This window comes from Nannobrachium achirus (genome assembly GCF_963921795.1).
Source record: "Nannobrachium achirus genome assembly, chromosome: 23".
Taxonomy (NCBI): Eukaryota; Metazoa; Chordata; class Actinopteri; order Myctophiformes; family Myctophidae; genus Nannobrachium; species Nannobrachium achirus.
The window spans coordinates 23139624-23155183 of NC_137830.1; the positions used below are offsets into that span (position 1 = coordinate 23139624).

Sequence of the window (15560 nt, forward strand, 5' to 3'; positions counted from 1 at the left end):
GTCAGAGACCACATTTCTACTGCTCAGCCAAGAGACAATCCCTGCTTGGCCAGGGGAGAGCTTCAGGTACCTGACACCAGGGCCAAAATGTCTCAGTGAAAGAGTAAGGTAGGTAGACCACCTCCAATCACTGCTGCCGATGTGCTTGCCAGTTATATTGCGTTAATATACATAAAATAACGTTTTATTCAACAAAACAAGTTCGGGGTTGCTGCTTGAATGCTGAAGATTTCACTGTATGGTAAATTCACCCATACCAGACTTCTAGTCATACTAGACTTCTAGTCTGGTAGCCATACTAGAAGCCATACTAGAATTCTAGTCTAGACTTCAAGTCACACCAGGCGGAGGGGCTGATCATGGGTGACAAACACGGAAATTTTGGCCATGTAGAGGTGTGTCCTTCCGTAGCGCACCAGCCTCATCTCCACGGTCAGGAAGAAGTCCCTGGGCCCGGTCGGGGAGCGTCGCAGCGAGATCACTCCACCGTGGGCTTGCCTCTGTGTGCCAAAGTATCCGTCCTCGTCCCCGGACACGATGTTCAGCAGCATGTTGTCCCCCGGCACGGAGTTGGAGGGCCCCATGCGGAAGACATCAGCGGGGACGGGGGCGTCGGCGGGGACGGTGACGGTGTAGAAGGAGATCCTCAGCGGCAGCGAGAGACACGCCGCGGGATCCCGCGTGAACTCACACGTTACGCGTTCGCAACGGCTGAAATGGAGAAACGCAGCGGATGGGTACACGGGGGGGTGAGGGGGCATAAACCACGGCACATACGGATCAACGAGGGAGGAAGACATGACTGGAAGCCAAAGAAAGTGAAGAGTGAGAGAGTGAAAGAAAGGGAGTTTAAGAGTACAAGGGGGACTGGCGTTTCTGGTCGCTCTGGTGCCAAATGCCAATAGGCGTGATCTCCATGCGTTAGTCGTTTAATAATTGATAAAAGGGCACACCTAGGTGTGGAGAGAGTGAGATGCATCATGCACATCAGACCTGTCATAATATTGGTGAACATTTGGTGAAAATGAGCGAACATTCCCTGAGAATAAGCAGATGTACAAGCGTTGTGAAACATTGTCAGCTTGTAGATCTGGGGAAAACCAATTACAGTGCCGTGATGGACTCCGGTCACCTGAAGTACATTGGTTCAGTACATTGGTTCATTTAATTAATTGAATCAGTTAGTGCTAGAGATCAGCTCTTACCCCTCTGAGGCACGTCTGAAGTTGTGCGGGCAGTCGAAGGACAAACAACGGAATCCTCCTTGGATGTTGAAACAGCTCTCAGTGACAGAGCAGGAGTGGCTGCCTGTGGCACACTCATCAATGTCTGAAAACATAATCATTATGGAATAATAATGGGGTTAAATGTAATTAATTGTTGTTTTGAATTGGCACCAAAGTATCCGGCCAGTTACAATTACCAAAACATCTGGGACCAATTATGATGACGCTTCCAGGAGCAAGACCAAGAATCCAAAAGCCCTGTTGGCGAGCCCCTGAGTCTGTGCTGCTTTTTCTTTTCTTTTTTAAGATTAAATATTTTTATTTTAGATAGGTTGACACAGAGAGACATTAAAGTAAGGGCAAGACAAGATGTGGTTGGATTTGAACCAATGTCCTCTCGCATTCACAAGCAGCAACAGCACCAGACATTCCCATGTAAAAAGACCTGAGGGTGGTTCTAATGGAAGGGCCATGGTGTCACCAAAACTTGAAGCAGCGGGATCAAAGTGATAATTCCCTTGGGGTAATTTTTTTCCCGGTACATTAAATTGTCCTCTGCATTTTTAACTATTAGGAGCAGTGGGCGCTATTAATACAACACCTGGAGAGCATTTATTAGACTGGGACAAGGGAACCTCTGATTCCCATATACTGTACAGCCACTCTAACCATTCAGCTATGGCCACCCTGTGGCAGACAGACAATGCTCATCCTCCCTAAAGCCCTGTCACTAACAGGTTATAAAAACCAATCAAATTGAGGTGCCTGGTGGATCAGCCAGCCAGTCAGTGCACAGACGACTCACATGATATCTCCCTTATGTTACGCTGCCCTTCGTTTCTTGTCTCCCTCCCCAGACCCTTCTATCTAAATCAAAAGCAAAACAAAAACTGGCAAAAAATGAACACAAAACAGAAAAAGGTTTTCTGCAACATTCAGATTCAAATGTACTCACAACCTTATCTGCTCAGACAATCTGCTCAGACAACTGTCACGTGCATTTGACACCAATTAATAACAAAGGCTGGTACAAATGGAACCAAATGGACACATAAGTGTTACAAAATTAAACCAAATGGACATACTGTAAGTGTCCATTTCAGTTAACTTGACACACAGGATAGTGAAGGTGTGTACAGATAATGTTATTCCCTCACCTTGACATGAGCGTCCGTTGGGAGCCAGTGTGTAGCCCGTTGGGGGGCAGGTGCAGAAGAAACTCCCAGGGGCGTTGACACAGCGGTAGGAACACACATGGCCTCCAGTCGGCAGGGCACACTCGTCAATGTCTGACAGCAGAGGAGAAGATCAGAGAGATACCGGTTGAAACTCAGACAAAAGGCACAACACCACGAAGGAAAATCCGTACGCATCTTCAACATCGCAGAGGGTAATCCAAAAAATACCTTCACACGTGATTCCGTCGATGTCACTCAGCTGATAACCGCGACGACAGTAGCACTGGTAGGAGCCGTACACGTTGGCACACTCCTGGGTGCACGGCTTGGCCTCACACTCGTTCACGTCTGCCCAAAATAAAATGCACACAGCATAATGTAACAACTATGCAACTTTGCCTTTGCTTAAACTTAGAACAGACTTTAAGGGGTGTGCACAGTATCTGAGGGATTGAATGTAGGAGTCTCAGAAGTAATGTTGGAGAGCCCGTTGGGCAGATCTTTATGCCCAAACATGGTGTTCTGTTTCCAGGCCAGTCTGTGATGTCAGTACTATGACGTCAGAGCATGATGTCAGAGTATGACGTGATGTCAGCATGCAGACAGACGGTTACCATGGCGGTGAAACGGTGTAGTATCAGTGATGTCAGCATGCAGATGGTCAGACAGACATTCGCTAAATTAATAGTTATTAGATATAGAACTAGTACATCTACAGTGGCTTGAGGTGGTCTCCCAACTCTTTCATAGAGACATTTACTATACTGTATTTTCACTATTCAAATCACCATACAACAAAGTATATAGGGCTGAAGAGGCCAGGAGTGAGTTTACCTTCACAGTTCCTGCCATCATTTGACAGTTTGAAGCCTGTGGTACAGCTACAGTGGTAGGACCCCTCCGTGTTCTCACACTTGTGGGCACAGAGTCGTCCAGGATAATGCCGGCACTCATTGATATCTGGAGCACATGATACAGCAGTTAACAACAGACAATATATGGAAAAGATAGAAAACAAATCATAATAAAATAAGATGGGAAACAAACAACAAAATGAATCGTAAGTCTAAAAAGTCGTTCACATATTGGAATACAGCCTGACGGCTGAAATCAACTCAAAATGGTGTCAAAAGGAAACAAAATGACCCCGCCCCAAATAAAAAATCTAAATTATGAAATCCAGAATTATGTTAAATAGCTTATACCAAGGCAAATTAATGTAATTAGATTCAATTTATTGGTAATTAATATTTACCATTTGAGTACATGTTTGAATTTCAATGATGCAGTTATGTACTCAAAGGGTAAACTTAAATGTTTGTAATTGTGAAACAGTGTGCTTTGAGTCCATATTTATAACATGATGCATTGTGTTTCATCAATGACCCATGCTGTGGTGCATATCGTTGGACAGAAGCCTTGTATCTCCAAGTTTCAAATGTGTATGTTCTACAAGCACACAACACCTCGCGGTGAGAGGCGTTGTGTGCTTGTAGATCGGCTGTTTTCACTAGTTTAGTTCATCTTTTTAAATGATAAAAACGAATGGTTTTGGACATACAAGGTTTCCACCCGACAACGACAATATATATAAATTAGTAGGCTAATTTAACAGATAATTCGCTCTCAGAGTTAAATTAACACCCAGGACTTTACAGTGTGACATCTGTCCAGATGTGACCTGATGTATGCAAAGAAACATTTGCAAACTCTTGCAACAAAGCGATCCAACTACAAGAGTAGATATTAATCATAAGTAATGATGACCTTCACACAGCTTCATGTTGCTGTTGAAGACGAATCCAGCTTTACATTCACAGCGGTACGTCCCTATGAGGTTCACACAGCCATGACCCCCACACGCATCACCTACACGACACTCATCCACGTCTAGAGGGAGAGACAGAGACAGATACAGAGAGAGATTCAAAGGAAAAGAGAACAATGGATTGAAGCCAGCAGGAGAAAGACAAGGAGACAGACATCAACTTGATTGCTTCATTTCTGTATTTAGTAATAAGAAATGTTAAAGGGGCACTCCACCACTTTTCAACCTATGTTCATATAATTGATCCTCACTCAAAAATAGCTTTTCTTTTTTTTTTTTTTTTTTTTTTTCAGAGGAGGGCTGTGGGCAGGTCAGAAACCCATAGTCTTGTGACATCATCGATTGCCAATCCAGCTTATAGAAACTGCAGGCTTTCTATTCCTGAAAAGTTGCAATTTTAAAGTGGAAGCCATTGTTCTCGCGATAATAAAAATCTTTTTTTTTTTTTTCAAAAATATTGATACATTTTTTTGGGGGGAAAATGATGATGTCACAAGACTATGGATTCTGAACTTCCCACAGCTCTCCTAGGAGACTTGGACTAAGTAGGGAAAAAAAATGATATTTTATCATGACCATTAGTGAGATGAAGACAGGTTGAAAATTGGTGAACTACTCCTTTAAGAATGAATGATAAGAAATTATGTTAGAAGAAATAAGAAATGTTTCCACCTTCTCCTCTTTAGTATTACATTATTCGATTTAGTAGGTTATTTTTTTCTAGCTAAAATTATGAAGGACTAGTTAAGGATCAAAAGCGGACTGAAAATATCATAATAAATAGGGGGAATAACATTAAAAAAATAATTTACAAAAAAGAAAACAGCAACTACCTTGACAGCGCGTCCCGTCCTCGATCAGACGATATCCTCGACCACAGGTGACCATGTTCTTGAGACAGGTGTACGACCCCACCTTGTTGATGCATGTCTCGCCAGAGCGACACGGACTGGTCTGAGCCACACACTCGTTAATATCTGTCAGGTGCAATACAACAAATAATAACACTAATGTAATGGATATTTCAAATATAACTACTGTGCATTAGAGACTAGAGAGTCTATATAAGTCATTTTGAATTTGCAGATACACAAACGTATTGAGTATAAACATTTTCCCATTAACAGATTCATTTTTAGATGTTGCTTGTTTACTTTATCTCCAAAGACCTGAAAACGTTACAGAACTTCCCTGGATAACAGCATCACAATCATCATTGCTCTGTTAATAAGACACGCACAGACCCTGTCTGTCATAGATGGCTAGGAGTCTTGCAGAGCCACACCATATACACTGTACATATTCACAAAATGTGATATTCAGGGAGTGACTTCATTTAGCCTATGGCAACGTACTTGCGAAATTTGGCGTTGATCGTGTAGTGATTTTTAAGATTAGCAGTGGACACACACAAAACAGACAGACATTAACATGGGGCTAAAACATGGGCCTGGTGGAGATGATATAATGCTTGGAGGTACGTGTGACACCAAACTCACCGATACAGCTGCCAACTGCATCCTGGATGAAGCCGTCTCCACAGCGCTCCTTAGGGTGACAACGGAACGAACCCGGTGTATTGTTGCACGCAAAGCTCTCTCCACAGTAATGAGTCCCCAATACACACTCATCAATGTCTGCTCAGGGACACACAGACAGACAGACAGACAGACAGACAGACAGACAGACAGACAGACATTAGGTGAAATACATCAGGAAGAATAGGACGATCGAAGACCTTAAAAATGATTTACATCAAGTTGTTTCTATTATATTCTATGGAGTATTTATGCAGTTGTACTTTTCCTATATGTATTTTCTGAAAAGTGGAACTAACAATGTACGTCTTATCTTTACCGTTAAATGACAATGAGTAACTCTTTCCATGAAGCCATATAAAACATGAGCACAATACGTAAATGATAGTTGATGATAATGATAGAAACCCCAAAAGTCCAAATGTTTTGGGAAAATAAACACGCTATCGATAAACAAGACACCGGAGAATGCTGTGTTTTAGCAATCGGAATCGCGCATTCAGAGACTCCTGTATGAGAACATTTAAGATTATAACATTGCAGTTCCCAGCTGGATATGGATATCAGTTGGGGAATTCATGGCCTAGACTAGGTCACACAGTTTGGAACGGAAACCAGGCTTTCCGCAGTGTGGAAAGCCTGGTGACGCGACATATCTACACAGGTTGCAGAAAATAGCTGATCAACAAGCTCACAACGCATAGAATCTCGATGCATTGTGTGCTGGTAGATCTGCTATTTTTGGCGAGCAGTGTGGAGAGTCGACGTCTGGGCAGGAATACTACCTTGACATTGGTTGTCGTCAGTGAGCTGGTAGCCGGTCCCGCAGCTGGTCTTTCTCTGGCAGCGATACGAACCCTCTGTGTTGATGCACACCTGACCCTGGACACAGACATGAGCACCGTGCAGACACTCATTCACATCTGTGGAAAGAAACATGGACAGAGGACAATGTAGTGTGACCCAAGCCAAGGCAAGAACGTCAATATCTTTGCGTTGTGCACTTTGTGTAGGAGTCAACAGTGACAAGGCACTAGAACAGAGAGAATTGGGCAACACAACAGCTAAATTGGAACAAAAAGAAGATGTAGGGCAAACAATAGCAGGATTTGTATGATTCTTTGCGTGACTTGCGCGTTTACCTTCACAGGTCACCGCGTCTGCTTTCAGCTGATAGCCGTGGCGGCAAGTGCACGCACCATTCAGACAGAGCTGGGAACAATTGTGTTCTGCAAAGAAACAATCGACACGTCACCTTACATCATCATAAAATCCTATATATTACCTTTATTAAGTAAAAGGATTACAAGATTACGTCTTTCACGGACATGTGCTGGACGTTTTCATACTAACTGATCAAACACCGGTTCTTAGGGGTCCAGGGACCACCAGGGGTCCTTGAGGTTGAGGACGGGTCTGTACCTCAGAGAGTTACCCTTACGGGTCCATTTGGTTCCATTTGTGCACACTACGGAGGATTTTATAGCGTAGTTTGGGTTTCCAGTGAGATGAATCATATCAAATGAGAGGTCCATGAAATTAAGAAGGTTGAGAATAATAACTGCTGTCCTAATTCAAAAGAGGCACAGATAATTTACTTGATGAGAGAAAACCTAGCAGGGTGTTTTGTTGCACAGGGCTATAGTTGTCTAAGCCTCTTAGGACACATTAGCAGGAGGGAGATTAATTAATTATGTTGTGAAGGGGTGCCAAACCTTGACAGAAGTCCTTTTCCTTCTCTGTCATTGTGGTCACATCACTTGAACTGACATCGTTCGAAGTGTCACCGCTTGAAATTACACCGCTTGAAGTGTCACCGATTGAAGTTACACCACTTGAAGTGGCATCTCTTGAAGTGACATCTCTTGAAGACATTATATCTGTTGTCAGTGGAGCTGTGAAAGAAATACAATCAAATACTGCGTTTCTAAAGTACAGCTATGATAGCATCCATCAAACAACATACAGTATACAGTACCAAACTCCCCACTTAGCAAAAGACAACATCTCTTGCGGTCCATGTTCACAGGGAGATAGTAGCTTAATACATCTATTACAATTCCCCAAACTCTGGCACTTTCATTCTAAAGTTAATAAAGAGTGTTCATTTTTATACCATTTTGCAAAGAATGTTAAGGAGAACTCACATTTAACCACATTAAACCTGGTCCTATTTTGGACATGTCATCATAGGCTTTTTAGGTTTTTTTCCAAAAGAATGCAGATCTACAAGCTCACAAGTATAAAATAGGGCTTAGGTGGGTAAATTATTTCACTGATTGATTCAACGTTTTGTTGTGCCAGGGTTCTAATCGCTACACATCACTTCCTAAAGTCCTCCGCTCTGGTCGAGAGCATGTACACATGCAGGGATGTCTCCGCTTTAGCTAACAATTTCTTTTAGACAGATTCCAGGTTTAGTAACTCCTTAATCGGGAGATAAGCGACCGTCAGGTCGCATACACAAACTTTAGAAGGCAATCGTAGCCAATTAGGAGGGAATATGGGAAATTAAATGGACAGATCCATGTTGATGTGATGACATGACTTTAGAGATACTGTGTACCACTTTGCATGATGGTGGCAGAGATAAGAATAGGGCCAAAAGTGTGACGTGACGTCACGGACAGAGGGACAGCCGGTGGAGCTTTCCATAGATAATACTTGTGTTGGTGGTGGTGCTATGGTTCACAAATGTTAATTTTGTTTTCTCTCTTCTGTGCTAAAAGGTTTAAGCCACAACAAAGCACCAGTTGGTCTTAAGTGAGTCACCATTTGGCAAGGTGTGTACTGAGCTGACACTGTTGAATATCCCCTCCCTGCCTGCTTGCCTACAGCTGCTGTTCTCTAGCACAGGGTTCCCCAAACTAACACAACTCTTGGATTATGAATTAAGTACTTAAATGGGAAAACCACTTATTTTCAACATTGAACTATGTCATTACTACACCTTAGAGTTGTTGTGTCGAAATAAGAAAAAAGCCCCCCTCCTGTGTTGCCTAGAACTGAATAGGATCGACTGTGGGGTCATGTGATCACTGATCAGTGACATCATGAATCTGTAAAGTTTAGACTGTGTATGTATACATCTTCCTGTTTTGTATCTCTTTGCTCTCACTCTACCTTTGTAGGCGTTTAACTTTTGGCGACACAGCGGGGGGCGTTATTTTGGGGTGGGTGTTACCTTGAGTGATGGGCTTGGCTTCCTCTGTGCCGTTCTTCCCGCAGCAGGTTTCAGCTGCGTGCGCACACTGGCTTTTCCCCAGCGACAGACCCAGTTCACAGCCCTGACCCTGGCCCAATGCCATCAGCCCCAGGATGCAACAGTCACAACACGTCTACAGGACAAACACAGAGAGACAAGGAAGTAAGGAAGGAAGGAAGGAAGGAAGGAAGGATAAGAAAAAACAAACAAACAAGAGAAAGTGTTCAAAAATCGTATTTTCTGATCTTGAAAGTGATATAATATTTAAATGTAGAATTTATTAATTATGTGGCAAGTGTGCCTTAACATACACATGCTGCAATGTTTTCTGCACGCCAGACTGCTTTTGTAAGATAATTATTATGATAGTTGCACACTAAAGAGCAGACTGAAACCGTATTGTAATATGTTCTATTGAAACTACTGTATATAAAAGTGTAGTGTTTTCCAGGCTATAGAATTCCCACCTTGGAGACACGTGTTTCCCAGGGGACTCCTTGGAAGAAGGGCCTCTCACAAGCCCCCTGCTCTTTGGCCAAGTCCATGCCATTGTTGCAGAGACGCTCTATAACCACTGTCGCACAGCACTGCTCCTGCGCTATCCTGCAAAAGCCACGGCAGAAGGTTTAGCATAAAGGTGATCAGTACTCGCCCTCCCTCAAGGTGATTCTGCTGCAGTAGTGGAAGAAGTACTCCTATTCAGGCACATGCAGAGGGCATTGGAGGGGCAGGGGCTTGAAAAGGGCAACTTTAGCCAGCGCCCCCTTCAAAGTTCAAAGGGATCAATTAACCCATTTAGAACGGGTACACATTATTGTGTATCATTATTTTAACTATTGAAAAATAGCAGATATACAAGCTCACAGCGCGGCACCGAGTGCCACGCTGCGAGCTTATACTGTAGATCTGCTATTTTTGAAAAATCATGAAAATTAGAATTTTGACCTGATTCTATGTGTCTTTTGAATCCTTCTTAAGGTCTTTGTAAAACCCTATGTTTCTATGTCAGCAATCGTGAAAGAAAAGGTCCTTTTCACTTAACTGGGGCTCAGTTAGTCTGTTCTTGAGAGACTACTATGTCAGTGGTTCTCAAACTTTTTCATAAGAAGGACCCCCAAAATGATATGTATTTGGCCACGGACCCCCAACTAAAAATATTTAGTTCCAGGGACCCCCCAGAAAATACATATATTCAAAGATTTGCACACATTTTCACGACTTTTTCAAAAATAGCAGATCTACAAGCTCGCAGCGCGGCACTCGGTGCCGCGCTGTGAGCTTGTATATCTGCTATTTTTCACTGGTTAAAGCATTCAATAATTCTAGGCGTAGTTCACCTCCAAAATGACTTTTTTTCTATTGATTACTCACGCCATGGAGACTTGAGTAAGAGTTCAATAATATTTTTAGTTTTTTGCTGCATTCCTAAGACGAAAAATGTATTACAATAAATGTAATTGCATTCGGGTCCCCATCCGGAATCAATGGAGGTAAATTTACTATAATCACATTTTTGTCTTAGGAATGTGACAATTACAAAACAATATTATTTAACTCAATGGTCTCCATGGCATGAGTAATCAACAGAAAAAAAGTCATTTTGTTGGTGAGCTAATCCTTCTGGCTGAGCTTCACCATAGTAAATGGTTTGGAGAGAGGGCACTTTTTACCAATGGGCAGGGGCTCTGCCCCCCTTTGATATCGTATTTCTAACTGAACTACTAGCAATACATCAATGTAGAAATACTGTTTGAAAGTAAAACTACTGTATTCAAAATGTTACTTGAGTAGGTAACGTTGTAAAAGCAACACACACGTATTAGCATCAAAATATACCAATGTGTTCCAAATCTTTAGAAAATAACCAATCTACAAGATCTTGCTCTCTAGAAGCGCTGCATTGCGATTGCCACAGCTCGGGAGCCATGAGGGAGAAGAGGAGGACTCATGGGGGCCTTTTCCACCGGCAAAGAACTGGTTCCAGAACCAGTGCCGGTTCAACTTTCTTGGGAACCTTGGTTCGTTCTTGTGAACCGGCTTGCGTTTCCACCAGATTGAACCATGATTGAACCAGAGGAACCAAGGATTTCGTGGTTCCAGTTCCGATTCCGAACCAACCTTTACGGTTCAGAACCAACTCCGGTTCTCGGTGGAAAAGCACACCTCTGGTTCATCCCATAGGCGGGAGGAAGAACCAGAACCGGTTCCTTGCCGATGGAAAAGGCCCCATGAAGCGTTGGCCAGGGTGTCTCGGAATGGGAGGGACAGACACCCTGGCCTGTGTTAGTTATTGCGACCGTAGGTCGCACTTACTACAGAAAGCTCCACCAGGTGTCCGTGCGTCCGTCAGTCAGTCCGTCACACGTCAGACGTCACACTTTTGCCCTGCTCATATCTCCGCAACCGTTGCCCCGATCCATGCCAGATTTTGCACACACACTCCTTACCTGCCAAACTACAACCTCCAAGGACCCCCGGAGCTCCAGGGACCCCCAGCTCCCTCGGGGACCCCCAAGTGTAAAAAATGAGCACATGTGCAAAAATTACCAAATGACCACCCCAACGGGGCTGCTCACGGGGAATTCCTGGGGACCACCCACTCCTGGTGCTCCAGAACGGATGCAAAAGTGGTGACGCCCCCAGTGGAGGACCCCCTCCACTGCAGCTCACATAAAATGCCGTAACTCGGCCTAGGAGCGTCCGGGAGAGCCGCGGCCGGTACCTATTCGTCCGCCAAGGCAACTCGGAGACCCCACCCCTCATTTCTCACATGGCCCTCTTCTAGCGCCACCTTCAGGCCGATTTTCACAACACATTTTTGCCCACTACTCCTACAGTTTTGGCCCTAAAATCACGCAAATTGCTACACAATATGTCTCCACTCATCCCATCAACATGAATCTGTCCCATATAGCGCCACCTTCAGGCCGATTTTTAAAAACACATTTTTGGACACTGCTCCTACAGATGTTGCCCTAAAATCACGAAAATCACTACACAGTATGTCTACACTCATGTCATCAACATGGCTCAGGAAGATTTTGGAAAAACAAATTTTTGCCCTATTTGTGGAGATAAGTGACCTACGGTCGCTTATCTCCCGATTAGGGAGTCTTACTGGTTAGTGTGTAGTTATTGGGTGTAGGAGTGGATCATATCCTAAAGGAAAGGCCATGTCCTTGTTTGCCTCATCATAAGCCATCACCAGTAGAGACAGCAACTAGAAGCCAGTGAAGGGAACGCAAAAGGGGGGTGAAGTGAAAATGTAATCGTCGAAATCAGACCTTCTATGTCCAAAATTGATACATTTCAAGGAAATGGAAAAAAAATATGTATGTTTCAATGGATCCAATGTAGTTATTATTTGATCACAAGCTCTCATTAAAACTTGAATGTTTATAAAACCCTACATACATACGTACGTACGTACGTACGTGTGCACTGTGCACACACGCACGCAGTATTTATTTAATTCCCTTACAAGAGTGGTTATCAAACTTTTCAGGCTACGACTCCCAAAATAATCATATTTAAACTGGGGACCCTCCGCACTAATAGTTGAGGCATTACATTTTGTATAACACGATTCTATTGTGAAAATAGCAGATCTACATGCTCACAACGCCTTACAACACCTCATTCCTGTCTCCACCCTGCACATGTCTCCCCACCAGCGTCCATATGTTGTCCAGGTGTTACGGCACTCTATCTGCATCAATCACCACCTCTGTGTTCTTACAGTCAGACAGGGGCCCTTTTTGGTGTTAAAATGCTCCAGGGGGGGCACTTAAGTCCTTGTACTTGCTATGTAGTTAGTTAATTAGTACGTGTAAATCCTCCCCTGTAGCGAGGACAGGTGGTGGGCTCAGGTTGAGACTGAGGACTCAGGGTGGAATGATCAGCGGCCTTCAGCCCCGAGGGTATTTCCTGCTTTTAAAGATATCATCACCAATTCTCTCTCTCTCTCTCACACACAGTGGATAGAGCACTGGACCTAGTGCCATGATCACCTTGCTCACCTTTGCTGTGTATAGTATGTAAGTCAATGGGTGGTTGGGCTAATCGGCTGGGTGGGTCACCCATGCTAAAAACATACACTCATATAGGTGTACGGTGGTCTCCAAATAGCATACAGTGCCCCCTCCCCCATTAAAATCTTTTTAACCACTTTAACCCTATACATCAGCTATCTGAAAGTAACTGATCTACAAGCTCACAACGTGTCATGATGCAACACAAATGTGCTATTTTCCAAAAACCTTGAAAAAGGTGAAAACTTGGAAATATTAGAAACATTTTAACAAAGCTGATCTTGTATGGGGGTCCCTGGCACAAAATATTTTCAGATGGGCGTCTGCGGGGAAAATACGCATTAAATTGGGAGTCCTTGACATGAAGATGATTGAGAACCACCACTGGCATATTATATATTACATTGCAGTGTCAAATAATTTGACAAGGGGCCTCCACACACAATAAGGCCCCGGGCCAGTGGTGGAGAAGGTAAGGTCATTGCTGGAACCAGGTGTTTTTGCTGACCTGCAGACATGCGAGGAGGAGAACAGGGGGATGATTGCACAGTCTTGTCCTCCCAGGGCCCGGTTCCTCCCATCCTCACAGCACTCCTTTAATGTTGGCTCCTGGGACTCTGCAAAGGCCCACAAAATATGAGGGGAGATATGCGATATAGGATAACAGTAGCCTAAAATAGCCTAATAATAATAACTAGAATGATGCAATTGAAAATTGCAAGTGTGGTTGCCTTGAGGGCAGGCTAGTCACACTAGCAAATATCTCTGTATCTGTCAGTCCTTGGATATGGAGATCCATGATGTCATCAATATTATGTCATCAATATTAGGCTAAGCCCATATCTTGGAATGCATGCACTGTGTCAGTCAGTCTCATGGTCTATGATGTCAGTCATCTTCTCCATATTTGGGAAAAGTTTAATTTTTTACTTAAAGTCAATGGAGAAAAAAAAAGTTTAGGCCTATCTAGGAAGGGAAAGATCAGATGTATGGAATAAAGTCGGACAAGTAGCCTACTAGGCTATAGCCTAGTTGCCCTGCAGGGGCAATATGACAATAGGCCTAATAAGATAATTTTCTAAAAGAGTTAGGTCGTCATGCCATTATTCTTCACTTAAAAGAAAACAGAGTAGAAGCCATATTATACAAAACCAAATATTCCATAATTGTCTTTGACATTCTGCCAAGACATATCATAAAACGACGTTTCTTATTTACATACAAATCTTCCTGACTTACCTTGTCCGCGCACAAGTCCTAATAATAAGGAAAAACATAATATCCAAATGTCCATTTAAACTAAGAAAAAGTGTTGGTCCCTGTCGGTGTCGGATAGATTTTATTGGAGGCCCTTTTGTCACTATGTAGGATCCTCTCTCTGAGCCGCTATTAACAGAGCAGGAGGTGGAGACAGGAGGAGACACACTGACTGACTACACAACACAACACAACTTCATTCATACCGCCCTGACTGGCCTACTGGGCGTGCTTCCAAATGGCACTGCACTCGATCTGGAAGTGATTTTTAGTTCTCCATAAGCCTGTATCTTCTTTTTTTTTCTTTTAATGAAAACAATTGCTGCAATAGCAGAAAGATGAGGCACCATAGCATGTTAATTCATTCATTAGAAAGACGAGGCGTTATAGCCTATTGGCAGCCGCTACTCCTACATTAGGCTATTATCCTACAATTTAGCGAGACTATAATAGACCTAACTGTTAAAAGCATTGCTCAGAAAACAGAAGGGGTGGTTTAAAACCATAGGCTATCTTAAAAAGTAAAACAGTATGTTGTGGAAATTGAACATTTCCTCGGTGAGAGAATGAAGAGTTAGACACTGATATGTCTATAAAAGATGTATTCAATACAACAGATGACAATAATAATAAAATGACAATAATTCCTATGTAATACAATAATGAGAAAATGAGAGTAAAGAATAGAAAGAAGAGAGGAGAAAGGAAGAAGAGATGAAAGAAGGATAGGTGGACAGGGTCCAGTTGTCTCGAAAGACAACGGGAGTCTGACCACGATCTGGATGTTGAGGCAGCTTAAATACAGATTCTGCAAGGATACATACACATTGTTAAGATAATTCTGAGGACTGACATTCCTTCTGTCTGACCAAAAGATGTATTCTCTCAACACTCGAGTATGTAAGGTCACTTCTGCCTAACTATGAAATGTGCTGCTTAACGCTCAGCGACTGAGAGCGGCGATACTACCCTGACCAATGCTGCATGAACATGTGTTCCATTCTTATCGACTGAGAATGGAAGGCCCACTGCTATAAGCCGAGGCCGTAGTCACTGCCCTAGCCAGAATACTGACGCCTGATATAAGAAACATTCTCCTTGCGTTCATAACACCTTAACTTGTCGTCTTGCTGTCTGGGTCGGCCGCTTGCCTACAGGGGAATACTGTAGCGTACTTGACCTACTGTATGCCTGCTGCTGCATAACTACGTGTACACAGTACACTGAGGCCTAATCTCATAAGACATATTATCGTACTCATTTACTTCTCTTGCTTACATATTACATTCATAACATC

The 15560-nt window shown here is 43.1% G+C and overlaps 1 protein-coding gene across 1 annotated transcript; it reads right to left on the reverse strand.

Annotated features, from left to right (window-relative positions):
* Positions 1-335: 335 nt before the first annotated feature.
* Positions 336-15466, reverse strand: LOC308308813 (fibulin-1-like; the record flags this gene model as incomplete). Its single annotated transcript, XM_080754265.1, has 14 exons — positions 336-711; positions 1206-1329; positions 2384-2515; positions 2633-2752; positions 3239-3364; positions 4172-4294; positions 5066-5209; positions 5732-5869; positions 6556-6693; positions 6913-6999; positions 8955-9108; positions 9443-9578; positions 13515-13623; positions 15448-15466. 14 exons carry the CDS (start codon positions 15464-15466, stop codon positions 336-338), a joined length of 1926 nt encoding a protein of 641 aa, XP_080610391.1.
* Positions 15467-15560: the final 94 nt, after the last annotated feature.